Below are 18037 nucleotides of genomic sequence, written 5' to 3'. Positions count from 1 at the left end.
CGCCGAGAGGACGTGTTCCAAACGTGCTCCAGTTTTTTTCGCAAGTTCTGGCGTTTTAAGCGACGTTGGCCCTTCTTCCTGTGTTTTCCCGTCTTCATGGACATGTTGTGACCCCGCCGAACCCGAAATTCGGCCCTTCGGAACCACCACGCGTCCCAGAGCCAAGTCTGTTTCCCCGAACCGTCGGTTAGGCCTAACCCAACGGCCTCCATGACGTGCTCGCCTACCGCCGGCCGCAGCTGTCGGCGTGGCGGCTGCTTGTGCGGCTGTCGCAGCAGCTGCGGATGGAAAGTCTCCCACTCACTCGGACCTCACTCCTATGCACACTAAAGACGGACATACTCCTACCATGGACGGGAAGGCGATCTCCAACGAACCTCAGCTACCCCAGACTTATTTCACTCTACAGTCATCGGACGTGAACGCATATGAAGGAGAAGAGCTCGAAGACAACGGCATGGAAGAAACCGAAGAGGACGCCGCCACCGAGGAGGCTGAAGGCTGGCAACGAGCTCGCCTTACCAAGAAGCGCAGACCTACGCGCACAGACAGGGTAAGTCGGTCACGCCACATTCTTCATTTGAGACCATTAGCCAAACTTAAAATCAGAAATATTCCTCGACATGCCATAGCCAGTGTAATTGGCCGAACAGCGCCAAGTGCAGAGCTCGCCGAAATGGCCGCCGTTACCGTCGATGACGCCGCTAACAGTGCGCGCATTGCTGTATACGATGAAGGCCACGCAACCCGGCTCACCCAAATCGACCATCTCACTTTTCGCCAGAACGGGAAGTTAGAAACCATCGAAGTAGTCATTGAACTTATTCCCTCATCCAAGAACACCATCAGAGGAGTCATCCAAATAGATCCAAAAGATAGTAACGAAACTATCCACAGTTGGATTCATTGCGAGCAGGCTGAAGTACTTCGAGTGCAAAAAATAGGAAAAACAGACCGAGCGATCGTTACTTTTGACTCTACTACTCTCCCCCGCGTGGTAAAATATTATATGGAACTCGTACGAGTCACCGAGTACCGTCCCAAACGGTTAGTGTGTTTCAACTGCCACAGTTTGGGGCACATGGCCAAATACTGCCCATCACCCAGTGTGTGTACGGAGTGCGGCCGTACTCATGCACAAGAAGACGAATGTGAATATGCACCCTTTTGTGTCCCGTGCCAGGCCGTTGGTCATCTTGCTGTAAGCAAAGTCTGTCCCAGCCGGCTTCCAAAGAAGGAGGAAAAGTCTCCAAAGACCGATTCACCAAAAGAGTCTGATGCAAATCGTGGAACAAAGCAAACAAGCCGTCCCAACAATAACAATGTTTCCTGGGCAGCCGCTGCCACAGGACACCAGCAGATGATTGGTCGTAACCCCACCGCCACTTTACCAGAAAACCACCCGGTCATGATCGAAAATATTCAACTCAAGAAGAGCCTTCTAGAACTTCGTTCAGAACTTCAGGCGATGCGTAAAGAACTCACCTCCCTCCGCAAAGCCAGCACACGGCGTCAATCTGTTTCACCCCAATCATGTGGCACGGAGTCGGTGCGCGAAAGCCGTTCGCGCACCTCTCGTCGCCCCACAGCAGATTCTTCGCAGATAGGAAGCAGCAAACCCACGAGCTATGTCACTGAACAGATGTTGAAACAACGGGAGGCGCAAATCAAGTTTGAGGTGTGCAAGGAATGGCAGAAAGCCTGCGGCAATATTGCAGACTTACAGGGGCAATACGCCATTCTTAAGCAGGACATGCAACAGGTCATGGACCAAATGCGCAAGTTTCTTGAGACGGTCGCCCCTAGCGAATCCAAGCGCAAGAAGAAGCAATCTTCCTAAATGAACTCTTTAGTTCCTCCTAATCGTATTATAATTCAATGGAACTTCCGAAGCTTCGCTCAAAATGGCCCCTTACTGAAATCACAGGTATCCTCCACCCGACCTCTAGCCCTACTGCTACAGGAGACTAGAGGCCCTTGCAAAATTCCTCACTACACCACCTACATGGACCCCAAAATCCCGCATACTTACAGAGATAAAGCCAACTCTCCCTCCACCCCTGGTCAGGCGGCAGTTCTGGTGCACAAGTCGTGCCATTCAGTGCAACATCGATGGGATAAAGCAAGCAATACAAATCGAGAAGTAATTATCGTCCGCGTTCAACCCCCTAGTGGGAAACCTGTGCTTATGGTCTCGGTATATTACAGACCTGAATGCAACTCCCGGGCTAGGGATTCCTATGACTGGATATCGCATATATTTTCGTTAAACTTTTCTGGTCCAGTTATTATTGGAGGCGACTTCAACGCGAAAAGTACTCTCTGGGGTTATTCACACTCCGATATACGCGGGAAACTCCTAGAAGAAGCACTGGAGTATAGCCCCTTCCGACTCGGCAATGAGCCTTTCCATCCTACCCGGATAGGTCTCCACAGCTCGCAGCAAGACACCACACCGGATCTAACCCTTACCACACCCGGAGTCATTATAAAATGGCGAACTCTGTATTTTACATGGGGCAGTGATCACTTCCCTATTCTGCTCCACTTGAACAGCAAGAAATTCCGCTCCAAGACTGCGTACACAAACATCAACTGGGGTCTTTTTCGCTCGCAATTCCACGTGAGCGCACAACCTGAGCTGTCCGAGTTTGTTGCCTCTGTGAATGAAGCGCGTATCCTTTCCACGGAGACGGTAACAAGCACAGCTGAGGTCAACAATCCGGACGTCCACATGCACAAACTGTTTCGTGCCGCTGATCGCCTTACCAAAAGGTATAGAGAACGCGGTAAACGTCACCATGACCTTATGAGACTAAAATGCCATTACAAAGCGATAAACGAATATCAAAAAATCATCCAATCTGAAAACTGGCATAATCTCTGCGAACGACTTGGGCAAGAACGCGGTCTCTCACATCTGTGGAGCCTCTTTCGGGGCCTGAGTGGACGGGCGAAAGTAAAACTGCCGATTCTAGAAGAAATGTGCCTCCATACAAACTACTCTCAAGTGGAAGATACTCTTGTGAAGACTCTCTTCCCGCACGCCACGGCTGACATCTCGACCCTCTCACCTCTGCCTGAAATCGATATACGAGCACCGCTCGCGGAGCTCGACTCTCCGCTTACGGAGAGCGAGCTGCATATAGCCATCTCCCAAGGAAAACCCAAATCTACACCGGGCAACGACCAAATAAAATGGCAAGACCTTCGAAATCTTCCCTCATCGGGTCAAGCGGCCCTCCTAACTCTCATCAATCGATCCTGGGATACTGGGCAAATTCCTGACCACTTGAAAATGAGTATCATCCACCCCATACCAAAACCTGGCAAAGATTCTCGAAAACCCGAGAATCTCCGACCCATCGCATTAACTCCTGTTATTTGCAAGTTGACAGAACGTCTCATAAACAACAGGCTTCAACACCACCTGGAACACACAGGATGGTTCCACCCGGCTCTCACGGGATTTCGCCCCAATTTAAGCACCCATGATTACCTCTGGCTTCTTCGTCGAGTCATAAGCCGGACATCCCGAAAGAGCCTGCCCGACTACGTCCTGGCCCTTGATATGCACAAGGCGTTCGATAACGTCAGCCAAGAAGGCATCCTGCAAGAACTAGCCGCTGCCTTCCCCAGTCAGAAGGCTCAGAGGTGGATTCGCGGCTTCCTAACGCACAGACCCATTCGCCTTAACCCAAAGGAAGCAACACCGACTACCTACTACCTTGACAGAGGAGTTCCCCAAGGTTCAATTCTCGGACCTTTACACTTCAATCTGGCCATGAATCGTGTAGCCCGCACCCTTGAAGTGGACTCAGCGGCCCGTTTCGCCTTCTATGCTGATGATATAGTTGTGTGGACCGAGGCTGCTGATTATGAGTCAAAAGAATCTATGCAGGCCGAACTCCAGGCTGCTGTTTTTAGCTTGGAGCGCACCCTCTCCCGATTCCAGCTGCAATTATCCCCCAACAAGACCGAATTTCTCAGCGTTGACGGCAAGCGATCGACCAACCCTAACCAAGTTCTACACCTCAATATCGCCAATTCGATTCTTGAATCAAGAAATGGTACCATCAAATTACTTGGCCTCCAGATTAGCAGCTGCAGTAGCCCCACTACATGGATCCGTCATCTTCGGACAACATGGCGCTCCACCTTGCACGGTGCACCTCATTACCCGTCTATCAAATAAATACGGCGGCTCACACCAAGACGCCTGTCTCAAGCTTGCGCGCGCCGTTGCGCACGGCCGGCTGTCTTACGGATTTCTCGTATATGAATTCCGTCCCCGGCATCTCAGGGAACTAACCATATTAAACAGACACCTGATTCGTACCATAACAGGCCTACCACGCCACACTAGGACGGACGTGCTGGAACAAGCAGTGCCACTTCCTCCGATCACCAATCTAGTCGAAGAAGTCAAGCTGCGATTCCAGAAGCACCTCGAATACATGCCACAGGGACGAGCCATTCTTAAATGGGACACCTTGAACAGCAATTTCGACCCTGAAATCTTTCCTAAATCCATCCCACCTTGGGAGAGACCTGCAATCGGCCCTATCCGACGACGACCCATTCCCCGACGTCAACGAGCAGCTAGGGAACAGTACGTCTGCACTCTGGTCAATGACAAAGCCCACGATGAAGTTGATGTATTCACCGATGCCGCTATCCAAGACATAACAGCCGCTGTGGCTTGGACTTGCCCCGAGGTTCCGCAACTGGGTGGTTCTCGCAACATTACGAACACCTACGGCCTCTCGGATGAAGTGGAACTCTGGAATTCTGGGCGCAGTTCAAAGCATCCAGACCCATTGTTCAACCATCCACACAAAGAAGTTCCGCATCATCACTGACTCGCACGTTGCCCTCCGGGAACTGAATAGGACCTTCACGCCTAACTCTACGGCCACGAACATCCTCTACTTAGTACGGGACCTGTCTCATGAAGGAATCACGATACGCATTGTCTGGACACCTGCCCACACGTCTGGAGCGGACGGCAACCGAACGGCGCACAACGCTGCCCGGAAGTGTCTACTAAATCCTCCCACGGTTCTCGACACCACTCCAGCACGATCTGACCCACCCAGCACATCTCAACAACACTGGCAACAAAAACTTCGTCAAGCTAGAGCCCTCAGCCGGCACCGGCTAGCCGAGGCCTCACCCCCTGGTTTCCTCGCACCACTAAAGACCCTTCCGAGAACAGGAGAGGTCTTCGCGAACAAAGTTTATGCCAACTCGGCCTATACCCCTGATGTAATATCGAAGTGGACGAACCCGGGGCGTCCCTCCTTACCAAGGTGCCCCTACTGCGGCAGCAACGAGAAACCCAACCTTTTCCACCTTATTTGGTCATGTGCAGCCTTCTCAGACGGCCGTACGCAGTTGCTAGCAAGCGCCACGGTTCCGACGTCGGCGTTAGAGCATGTCGAGTATGTTAGGGTCAACCCAGAAATGTTAGAAAAAATCACAGACTTTGCCCTAAAAAATGGTCTCTATAAGATGGTTTAATGGCTGACCGACTTCCTGTTCAAGTTCACCAGTCACAAATGAACACCGGTGCGCATCCGTCTTGCCCCACCAACCGTAATGTGCCATCAAGAACTATGCCGGACACCCCCTCCCCTCAGGGGAAGGCCAGTGTGTGTGTGTTGCCCCAACGGAACCTCGAGAGACAGCTACAGCGACCGCTACAGTGAAGCGGTCGCTGTATTACTTAGTTGTACTACAACTTTCCCAATCCTACTTTCCATTCCCTACCCACAGGGCTTTATAGCCTCCTCCCTGAAATAAAGTCATTCATTCATTCATTCTGTAACGTGTGTGCCTTCTATTTCCAAAGAGTTATACAGCACGGGAGCTTGTGAGTATTTGTAGTGGTGATTGCAACGAGAGTCGATATAATTCGACCATCCAACAGCCCAAGCTACAAGCACTTTCCCCTTTTCATTTCCAAACCTGTTTGAAATGAACGCTAGTACCGATTGACTGGCAAGACGTCAGAAAATGTCACGAGGTGCGTAAATTAACGTCAACATTTGGTTTTTAATGAGTAAGAATTCTGTTCCAGCTGCCTCAACGCAAACCGTCTAATTCCTCGTCAAGACATTTAATCGTTTTAAATGTGTAAATGTAAATCACTGGAAGAGGGGATGGAGTAAACAAGTATTCGAGCGAGAGATTATTGGGAAGAAAAACAAAAACATAACTAAGTGAAACAGAATTCACCCAATTGGAATACTGATAGCCAAATCCGGCAATCACCGACCGTTTCAAGAAGCTAGAAATAACATGAAATAACATACAATAAAAATGATACGCTGAAATTGAAGCAACCAAACCAGTTTTGTGTATTCGTGCACTTTCGTGCATCTGTCTAAAAACAAAAAAGAAAAAATGAACTGAGAACGAATGAACGAAATAAAGGAGTATTTTTTCCCAATTGTCAAGACATAACTGACGAGAATAACTTTAAAAAAGCTGCCTGGGTTGAGACATTTAATTCCACAAAGAAAACGCATGATAAGTGAGACGAAAAAACACACGGCGTGAGTATTTTTACTCGTCAATAGGCAATTCTCAAAATTTCTGAAATTTGTTCTTATAGCGGGGGGTTCACTTAGACCTACAGCTAGTTGTAATGGTTCTAGTGCAGCGCAAGAGATAGAATTTCTGTTCATTAAAGCGTATGGGGTACAAAAACCTGGTAAAACGCTACCGCAGCATTGGGATGTGAAACTGAAGACAGCTCTTTGGCACCGTCTTGTCTCTGCTCTCGTTTTGTCACGCAGTATTTTTTTTTTCAAAGGGCACAGACCAAGCAGTCAGCAACCCAGTCTTTTCCACATGGCGCAATGACTTTCTACTGTCATGAGGTATTTATTTTACAAACGCATCAAGGTGGCTGTTCTTAACGTATTTTTGTGAAATTAACCCCGATTCTACCGTAAATAATGACAGTACTCAGCGTAATTCCCTAGCAGATTCTCACCTCCCTGTGGAAGCGGGGCCCTTATGGTTCCTCCGTTGAGCACGGCCCCGTTCACATCAGACCATCGAGTGGGATCGGTGCTGTTCTTGTCGGCGTAGTAGGCGAAGTAGGCGTCCGTCATGAGGTTGCCCAGGTTGCACTCCCTCAGACGACATATGTTGTCCTGCTGTTCCAGGTACACCTTCGAGAAGCCGACGCGTTGACCAAGTGCCCTGGTGACGTTCGGCTTGTACTTGTTTACAATCTTCGACATATTCTCGTCTATAAAGAAAGTGCGGGATACTCATAAAATCTCCAAACGAACAATTAAAAAATACCAAACATGCAAAAGGCGTCTATACCGTCTACCTAGTTTTGATATGTGAGGCTGAATATTTTTAATCAATCCAGAAAAACAACGGAACGAGAAATATGTGAACTGTAAAAACACTCCCCAAAATTTGACAAAGTTCGAAAAGTTGCGGGAGCGCCTAAGCTTCTTATAAAGTCGCGTCTCGTTGAGAGAGAGAGAGAGAGAGAGAGAGAGAGAGAGAGAGAGAGAGAGAGAGGAAAATGGTCTTTCATGTGAGTGGGATGTTAGCCTAGTAAACACGCCTGGGGCTTGCTACGACGGATGGTTTTAAAAAAAAACTTATGATAACGAGAAATAAGATGACGATAATGGAAATGATCTGCATGCATGCTTGTACAAAGTTCTTTATAGACAGTGTTGCCATCCTGAACTATTTTGAAATATCAGCAGACCTTTGGTCGCACAGTGGGCTCGTTAGGGCATGACCACGGGCCCAACACGCCACTAAATTCTAATCTTACAGCCGAGGAAGACTGAGTTGTGCAAGCACATGTTTGGGCGGATACATTGCACTAACTGCCGATGGTAATTGGTGAACGCAGTGTCTAGAGTGCCATCCGACGGCACTCCAGCTCAGAGCTCAGCGCCCCAGGCATGGCTAGGGCGCCGCCCAACAACATTTGAATATTTAAGAATGGGCTAATACTGGCTACAGCGTCTGCCGTTGTAGTGTAGAGGTTCCGTCTTAAAGGGGTCCTGAAATACCTTCCGCCGATGCATGGATGTACATGTACCCAAATAAAGCAATGTATTTGCAATCTCCTCCCGCAAGAATTTTGTTAAAGCGATGAGTATTAGCTGAGAAATCGTAAATCAAAAACCGCGCATTATCGTCGCTCCGCGTTTCCTCCTCCTTTCGACTTACTGTCCGCTGTTGACGGCGCGATAGCCTTGCCTCCCATGATGCTGCGCTCCGCAGCGGTGACGTACTTCCGCTATTGCGCTGCTCAGACTGTCATCTGCTACGGGCAAGCTTTGTTGACACCATGAATCCCGCACTCCGCTCAAGGCTGGAAAAGCGAACGAAAAATCTGGCCGCATGTATGCGGCGGCCTGGCCTTGCCCTTTCGCGGTGTACGTTGCTGGCGGCACATGACTTTTTATCGGTGGCGAACTCGCAGCCGCACGGGGAGGGTCGTACGCTCGTTCCCTTGATGTACCGCGCACTGCTTATCCAAAAAGCGCCGTATCAGATGTGGCCCCGCTGGTGCCGGGTCTTATTTTGCGGCGGTGGTAATTCCTGCCGGCGGCATGTGAAAAAGTCATATTAAACCGATACAGAACCCGTGCACAAAACGCTTCAATCATGTGACCAGTTCAGCTTGGGGCGACGCGTGGTGGAGAGCGGCAACGTTGGCAAAACATGCTACGCCGCGGCTCTGAGCTTTCTAGCGCTGGAGCGAGCGCCATTTCTTTGACAATCTCAAACATCGGTTGCCTTGGCAACAAGGCACAAACCGCTCCAGAAGTCAGTTACGGTTGCGTGATCCCGGTTCAGCTTGCGGCCCCACTTCGCGACATGTGGGCACTGCAGGCGTACCACTCACTCCCATTGGGAAGTGCGAGATGCGTTTGGCATTACAGGAGGCGATGGTGTGTGTGTTGTGGACGCCTTTGTTTCGCGATGAAATGCGACGTTGTGCTTCTGCGGGTGGATAGTGCTTCCGATGGTCTGGATTATCTTTCTCGAGCGACGTACGACTCAACCTCGCATGGGGTATGTGCAGTGTGCGTGGCTAAAAGCCATCGGCTTGTTTGCTGTTCGTCCCTACAAAGCGCACGCGAGGTGAGTACCGAATTTACGACGGGCAGGAGGCAACCCATCTTCTGTCAATCGTGGTTCAGACTTTCAACGCATGTTGTGACGTTGTGTTCGTTGGAAACGCATCTCTGGATTGTTTTGAATTTGAATAAAATGTATGCGTCAAACCCGGGCGTTCTCTGCGATTGCACGAAAGAAGTGCCACGGGGCTTCAACGCTTTCTTTATGGAACGTACTCAGGTAACCGAATATTCATGTCGTGTTATGGCCGTGTTGCATTCAATACAAACGGTTAAGCGTTTGTTTTACACTTGTTTCGTTTGTCGTAAAATGCCCAAGCACTCCGGCACTCCGCTGGCAGATCAGCCGGCGAGCCGACGCTGAGCAGACGACTCATCTCTTTGCCGGAAGTGCGTGAAAAAGCCGCCCAATAGCAGGATGTCTAGCTCATGACGAACATCTGGGAATCGATGATGTAGACATGTGAAGATGGCGGCGTCCAAAAACAGGAAGGGAAGGGTGAGAAAAAAACGACAAACTTTGCAACAAAAGTGTGAGCTTTCCGCTTCGGGTAAAAAAGTAATACTTGGCACAGAGGACGTTGACGACCCAATCTAACGGTTGCGCTAGTTCATTTAGTGTGCTCAAAATGCCTTTCAGGGCCCCTTTAGGGTACGTTCTCACTTGCGGCGCCGCGCGCGCAAAAACGCGCGCCGCAAAACGCACTTTCGCGGCAAGATTCCTCTTCCGCGCAAACGCTCCATGCGGTTCACGCTTGGAGCGTTTTCTGCTCGCGAAAACGCGCCGCGCACGCCACAGGCGCGCTGACGCTGCCGCGTAACCACCCACACGCTGCGCGTGCCGCGGCCGGCGGCGGCAACATGGCGGCGGCTTCGGCAGCGAAGTGGTGTCGGGAGTTCGAGCGACAGTTTCTAAGCGCTGTCTAAAATGCCGCTCAAGGCACGAACGAAGTTCCTTGTGCGGTAAAGGAGCTTATGATGTGGTTGAAAACGGTACTATAAAACATCATCCGCGCCGCTAGTGAAAGCGCCCATTCAATATCTGCTGGGGTGGTAAGCCTAAACATCCCCAGCGGAGCCAGCCGGTTGTCTCGAGCGTTTCGAAACCGCCGCCATTAGCCGCGCGCCTCCCCATTGGCGCAAGACGCCAGGCTCCTCCCACTGCCGCGCGCGACGCGCGTCAAAATCTATCCAAGGCAGATGCTGCCGCGGGCGCGGAATCGTCGACGCGGGCGTCGAAAAAACGCACGCGCAACGCCAACGCGCGCGAATCGCGTGAAAAAACGCTCCATGCGGTTCGACCCGTTTTTGCGGTAGGGCGCTTTGCGCCAAACCCAACGAGCCAATCAGTGCCCGGGTCACGTGAGCGGCGAGGTCAGTACTCTCCCCGGGGAGCTCGGCTGGCGCGGAGAGCCGGCGAGCGCGCAGACCCGTTCCTCCCTGCTCCGCCGTCGGAGAGGGCGCGGACCGCCGCCGCCGCTTTTGCGCGCGCGCGCTCCCAGTGTGACCTTCAAAAAGCGCCCACAGCGGCGCGAGATTACTGCCGCAAGTGAAGGTTCCTGTTACTGAAGCCAGTGGTTCGAGCCCGGCTCGCGCTACCTTTACTTTTTTTTTTACATTCTTAAGTTTAAAAAAATGAATGGCGTAGATTAGTTTTTCTCGTTTTGAATGATTTTTTGTCACTTCGTTTGGTTATGTTAGGTTAGTTTACGCCACGTCACCATAATGAAGGCGAAGTAGTGCCAAAGGCGGTATATTTTCATAGAAATACCGATGTACGTCGCTTTAGTGGAAGGCCTATAGTACCTTCGGGCGGCAGTCTAACCCCAGCCATTTGTGAATTAGCCATGACCCCTAGACGGCAGCTGTCATCGTCCCTGGCCAATCCCCTGAGTGGGTATGGGAAAATTGTGGGTTTGTAAGTTGAAGTCGCAGCCAAATTGGAAGTTGTGAGCTTCGCACTGCACCCAATATCGTCATTGGTCAATCCTTTTGAGTGGGCACGGGTGAATTGTGGGTGGGTATGTTGAAGACGCACCCGAATGGAAATTGTGAATCGGGAGGACGTCATCTTGTCACGGTTGCTGAATTTCTGTGGACAATCTACCCGCATGGGTATGTCGGGTTTGGTGACATGTGATATAGAACGTGAGGCCAACATTAAAGGTCGCGCTAACTACATCTCGCTTGTCTTCTCCTACCATGACTCCTTCGTGGACTCAAGGGTATATTTTATTTGGCCGTGAGATCCTGATGGCTGCTGTCACCATCACTAGCCAATCTACCATAGTGGTTATTTCGTCAGGTCGACGCAGCCCATGGTAATCTTAATTTAAAAGCTTGAGCTACATGGGGCCTACACAATGTCTACCCTGATGTCATGGCAGGATTCCGTCATGGACGCTCATCCATTGACTGTGTTATCGATATGGTGACTTTTGTGCAGCAGCGGAAAATTGCGAAGCGCATATGTGCTGCGTTGTTCCTCGATGTTAGAGGGGCCTATGATAACGTGGAGCACGATGCGATTCTTAAAGTACTGCAGGCTGTGGGTATCGGTGGCCGGGTCTACCAGTGGATACGGAACTACCTAACAGGAAGGTCATTTTTTGTTATGACTGCAAATGGGCCGACATCAGCTCACTACACTCACCGTGGTGTTCCCCAAGGAGGCGTCCTGAGCCATAAACTGTTCAACCTTACACTAATTGACCTGACTTCTCGCCTTCCAAGGAGGGTTCACGTGTCGATATACGCCGACGATATATGTGTTTGGGCAGATGGCGTGACTCGTCGGCATGTGCGCGCCAGACTGCAAAATGCCGCAGACTTGACGACCTCTTATCTACACGGACAAGGGTTGAAATATCCAGCAGCAAATGCGCCGTGCTTCCGTTTACACGAAAACCTATGTATGCATACCCTTTGTATATTAATGGCGAAAGAGTGTCTTATGTGAGAAATCACAAGTTTCTCGGCATAGTTGTCGACAGAGGCCTTTCTTGGAGTACTCACGAAAACGTTATAAAGAAGAGGCTCTTTGCAATGGTGCATGCAGTGAAATTCATCGGCGGCAAGACGTGGGGAACACCAATGAAGTCGATGTTTCAGCTCTACAACGCACTGTTCTTGGGCTGTCTGCGGTGCAGTGCTCCTGTCCTTTCTGGAGCGTGCCGCACAACTACTCGGTCACTTCAGGGTATACGAGCTTAGGCCCTGCGAACCTGTCTTAGCCGACCACGATGTACGTCCACAGCAGCGACCACTGCCGTGGCTCGGAATCACCCTTTGGCAACCTTTCTGGAAGTTGAAATACTCAGGGCACATATCAGGCACCTCGCCCGCCTACATGATCCTCACCTCGCGGGAATACCAGCGACCCTTCCCCGGGCGTCGTTCGCAAGGGTAGTAGCTGCCCGCAACACCACAATTACATCGAGCTATACGCCGGCGATGCGACGGCTTCTTCCGCTGTGGTGTGTGATGCAGCCCCGAGTGTGCCTAGATATTCCAGGAATAAAGAAAAACGTGATCTTCCAATACCGACCCTGCAACAGGTAACTTTCACGTACATGCACGAGACATACAATGACCAAACCCATGCATACACTGATGGCTCGGTAACATTGGCGGGTTCTGCCGGCGCTGTTATTATACCACAAATGTCACTGTCCAGCAAATTCAAGATAGCCAATCCTACAACCTCCACGGCTACAGAACTTATGGCCATCCGTAGAGCTCTTCACACCATCGAGCAAAGTGCCGCAGATGGGCTATCTTTTGTGATTCGAAGCCTGCACTTCAGTCACTCCAGTCAGCCCTGTGCCGGGGACCTCACGAACAGCTCCGGACAGAAATAAAAATGGTGTACGACCGTGATGCCCAGGTGGGTCATGATGTCACCCTGCAGTGGCTTCCCAGCCACTGCGGCATTGTCGGCAACGAAAGTGCGGACGCTGCCGCCAGGTTGGTGCATCAAACAGCGACGACTGTACTCATTCCATTGTCTAGAACGGACGCAATTAGGGCCCTCCGCATACTTTCCCGGGAAACAGAAATCTCCCAATGGTCTACAGAAGAATTCACATGTACACGCATTGGTGCCCTTCACCCGCACCTGCAACGTCCCCTTCCACTAAGCCTCCCACGGTCTGACGCAGCTCTTCTTTGCCGTCTCTGGCTGGGGGTGGCTTTCACAAATGCACATTCATACATAATAGGAATGGCAGCAAGTGAGCAGTGCGAAACGTGCGGCACGCCGGAGACTATACGCCCCGTTTTATGCGAGTGCCCACGCTACTCGCCTGAAAGAAAGAAACTGTCGTCCGCACTGAGGAACCTGGACTCTCGGCTCCCATTTTCGGAGGAGAAGATTCTGTGCCACTGGCCTTCTCGGTCATCCGCTCAGAAGGCGACTAAGGAACTTTTACGCTTTCTACGGGCGACGAACTTAAACACCAGACTGAAAGCCTCCAGTGTCAATCAGTGTCAGTGCTTCGGCGCTAGGCATACATGTCTGCTCCAACTTTTCTTCATTCTTTCCTTTCTCTTTTTTGCCTATTTTCCCTTTCCCACGTGCACGATAACAAACTAGGCTCTAGCAAGGTTAACTTTCCTGCCTTCCTTCTACATCTGTCCTTGCTTCCTTCCTTGCTTACAGGTCTTGGCTACGGGGACCTGGGGCCGGCGTCTTTCCCGCTAGGTGACCCACGTGTTGCATGAGTGATGCTCTTGCATTATTATAGCAAATGTGAAGGACAAAAAGCGTGAAACCAAAGAAGAGCGTGATGAAATCACACATAAATTATGAATTGTTTTGTAAGCAGTTCGAAAAAAGCAGTGTACATCGCCAAAACACACTGTTCTGATTTCAAATTTCTCATACGAGCGGTAGTGTGTCTTCTTTTTTCGTGGCTTGTCTATCACAGCACAGAGCACATTGAAAAGTTGCATGCCAACTGGCCTGATCCACTACATCTGTTAAGAAACTCACATTTAGATACGAACCAAAATGTTCTCTGAATTGCAACGACCTCCAAAGACATCAACCAAGAATTTGTTGCGTCTAGGAATCCATAACACCTGGGAAGATATACAAGAGGCGCATCACATCTCCCAGTTAGAACGCCTAAAACTAACACCGACCGGACGGGCCATGCTGAGAAGGTTAGGCTATTCGAAACCCCCCCTTCAAGAGCACAAAGAGCGAATACCACTGCACGTACGAGAAGCCATTCGTGTAGCCCGGATTCCGAGAAACATGGATCCGGTTCACAATAAGGCTCGACGCATCGCTAGAGTGCAAGCTATGCGCGCTAAATACGGTAATAGCCCAATTGCACGATACACTGACGCGTCCCCGTATCCGCATCGGCCAGCCCATGCTGTGTGTGTAACAAATGCAGCAGGGCATGAAATGACCGCTCTCACAGTCCGCACAACATCTGCAGAGGCTGCCGAGGAAGTTGCAATTGCCCTAGCCGCCACGACGGGTGACGACGCCATCACAGTGCTGACAGACTCCCAGGCAGCTTGCCGTAATTACCTACGGGGACGCATTTCCAACACAGCGCTTAACATCCTCAAGAGCATCCTCCGACTCCCCGAGGTACACCTCGTCTGGGTACCTGGACATGAATTCCTCCAAGGTAATGAGGCGGCACATGCCGCTGCCCGCGCGCATATACACCGGGCCATTACCGAAGAGGGAACAACTTCGCTTTTTGCCCCCAAAATGGACCCGCTCCCGAATTACGCCGAAATTTTAGCCCACTACCGTCTCGACCGAAGAAAATACCCGGAACCGCACCCAAGACTATCCAGAGATGAAGCCACCACCCCGAGAAGACTTCAGACAAATACATATCCCCACAGCACCCTTCTTCACGCCATTCAATACCCCGCCACCTGTAATTTCTGTCCTTCTCCTGGCACCCTATATCATCAGGTATGGCAGTGTCAAAGAACCCCGCACCTCCCTCCCAACCCCACCCCATCCTATGAGCAGTGGATGGCTTGCCTGACTAGCCCGGACCTCAGGATCCAGTAAGACCTGGTGACGAGGGCCCGGACAGCCAGCCGCAGCCAGGGTATCCTGGACTAAGGAAGCCCTCCACCAGGCAGGCGCCCTAACATCTGCGCCTCAGGCTCGCAAATGAAGATTTATCAATCAATCAATCAATCTCTGAATTTTGTCCTCCTTACCTTCGGGGTCTGAAGCGTTTATGAGAATGGGATCTCCGTTCCAGCTGACCGGCTTGCCCTCTTTGTCGAAGCCAACTTGAAGAAAGCCGAGAAACTTTCCGAACCAGTAATCCTGAACCACAAGGCCAACACCACCGCCGGTTTTGTTCACCACTGTCGGGTAATCCCCCTCGGGCTTGTTTTCTGGGGGATAGCCTGATCCTGAAATACCCAATCGACCATATTGTTTATCCACAGGATCCAAGCTTGCAGAGTGTAATAATAACACCAAATTACTGATTAAAACTTGACGAAGATTTGATATTTAAAATGCATAATCCCACAAAATAAGGCGGGAACTGCAGTTTTTTCTGACCTAGCAGTTAAACAGCAAGATACCGTTTTTGTCCTGTTTCGCAATTTCAACCTTAGAGAAGGGTTTGGGTTCGTACTATCTGGTATTCCTTATGTATAATTCCAGCCCAGTACCAGAAAATGCGGACAAACAAGACGAGGATTATGGCTAGCCCTTGCCCCCGCCTTGGTGGTCCGTGTCTTTTTTCGCGCTCTGAAATTACAAATATGCCAACGTTAAAGTCGCCGAAGACATCCACTGGCGTGTTTCGTACTTGCCTCAATAGCGTAAAGTTCCTATACATGAAGGTGTCTATGCCTGCTTTTGCTTTTCCAGGCGTGGTGTAGACTTTGAAGATTGACATTGAATCACTAGTGTTTACACCACAGACAAGAGCACAGTTGACCGAATAGGTATCTGGCTCCAGCCTCAGCGCTGGCCAGTACACTTCTGGGGTTACGTGCTGTTCTGTGCATGTTACTGCTCGCATGCACCTGCATAGAACGCGTTACAGTATTACGCGTGAGCCTCTATGCCCTAAACGTGAAAATTTGCCACGCAGGTGCGTGAAGCTCGGCGATAAAGTTGGCAAACCGCTGAGAATGGGGTCAGCTGTGTAGTGGACTAAAAATACGAGAAAAAATCAGACAAATGATAAAATACGCGATTAGATAAACAATAAGAGAATAGATAAATTATGACGTCACAAATTAGGGCAAGGTAACTCACGCGGAATGCAGGTTCACTTCGGGGACCAACCCTCTCTTTCTTTTTGCTCAGCCTAAACGGCATCCTGAGTGTTACAATAATTTTGCCCTTCAGAGATTCTGCGCCCTCTCCTTCCAGGTGCCAGGAGTACAAGCGGATTACACACCATTGGTCACATTTCTAGAAATTACACAGTACTTTCGACTCGATGGGCAATAATTCCCTCAACCTCACTCTAAGCTGTCCAAATCAGATAAAACGACTCTTATCCGCATCCAAACGGGCACCTTCGTCCAACCAATTCGCTTTCCCACCCAATTTCCCGCCTAATGCACTTTTTGCTCTAAGCCTGGCACACTAGTACAGATTATATTAGAGTGTGCGCATAACCCCGACCTCCCACCCTCTCCTTCCCCCTCCCCCTCCATGAGCTGTGGGAGAACCTGATTACCAGCGACCAGCTGGACGTCCAGCAACTACTGGCATCTAGGGCATCGGTCACCCGGTCATCACTTGGATTCCCGGACTAGGGAACCACTCCTACTTTATGGCTCATTAAAGTTTCCTGCTACGACTACTACAGCCAAATATGCAGCTTTACATACCTCAATGGTTAACCGGCACAATATGCATACTTACCCAGCACAAGTATGCTGTGCTATCAGTCTATGCGCCTGTTGTCGCTTGCGTTAGTCGCGTGGGTAAGGAGCTACGCTTCCCACATGCTTACGGCGGGAGGGACATTCATTCTCGTCGAAAGCAGTCAGAGGATGGCCAATTTTCAGTAAATCTAGTTTTGTGTATCTAAGGGTTTACAAAGGTAACTTTTAAATGACTGTTGTTTTGTTGAACTAATACCCCTGTATCCGTAACTGATGATCGTGACCAGTGTCATGTGTCAAGGGCACCCCCAGAGAGAGGATTCATCGAACCCCGCGAAAAGGAAAAAAAAAAAAGAACAGAGAAATGGGAATTTGAAGTGCGTGACAAGACCGCACCAATCTACGGATGCCGCGCCGAAACACCGAGGCACCACGGCCGAATATGCATGGTAGCGCACGCGAAAGCCAATCCGAGAACACCGCGCAGGAGCCAAACGGCAGGGTCACCAAATATGTTTCTTATTTTTCAGTTTTTCAAAATTTCGTTCGACCAATTATCTCCATTTACGTTATTACAACGATTGCATTTGCAACTTTCTCGAACTCTCCATTATTGTGAAAATGCAGGGTGTTACACAGTTCGCCATTTTCCGTAATTATTTGATATTTTTCTTATTTTTTTTTTTAGTTTGTTAAAATTTCGTTCTTCCAATTATGTCCATTTACGCTATTATAATGACTACATGCGGAACTTTCGCGAAATCTGCTTTATTGTGGAAATGTAGGGCGTTACACGTTTCGCAATTTTCTGTATTTTTTTTACATTTTTTGTTATTTTTTATTTTTTCAAAATTTCGGGTGACGAGTTATCTCCATTTGCGCTATTATAGCGATTACACGTGGAACTTACGCGATATCTGCATTTTTGTAGAAATGGACGGCGTTACACGGTCCTGGCTGGGGGGTACTCGGCAAAGAATGCTACGCATTAATATAGTCAAGAAAAGGACGACAGCCAATCAGAGTGTGCCTCGATAGAGGCCAGAGGTGAG

General features: G+C 50.0%; 1 protein-coding gene across 2 annotated transcripts in view; it reads right to left on the bottom strand.

Moving 5' to 3' along the window:
• The window catches only part of LOC144170148 (protein 5NUC-like), an 84024-nt gene that overhangs the window by 14161 nt on the left and 51826 nt on the right, over positions 1–18037 (bottom strand). For both annotated transcript variants that reach the window (XM_077699753.1, XM_077699752.1), the window contains exons 5-6: positions 15342–15542; positions 7004–7264 (exon numbers count right to left, since the gene is read on the bottom strand). In XM_077699753.1, coding sequence (XP_077555879.1) covers positions 7004–7264; positions 15342–15542 — 462 coding nt within the window. The remainder of the gene's footprint in view (positions 1–7003; positions 7265–15341; positions 15543–18037) is intronic.

This window comes from Haemaphysalis longicornis, unplaced genomic scaffold, assembly GCF_048455015.1.
Source record: "Haemaphysalis longicornis isolate Haplotype H1 unplaced genomic scaffold, Haemaphysalis longicornis Haplotype H1 scaffold_2, whole genome shotgun sequence".
NCBI classification, from domain to species: domain Eukaryota; kingdom Metazoa; phylum Arthropoda; class Arachnida; order Ixodida; family Ixodidae; genus Haemaphysalis; species Haemaphysalis longicornis.
Note: the sequence above shows the minus strand (reverse complement) of the source record. Positions and strands in the feature narration are given on the sequence as shown.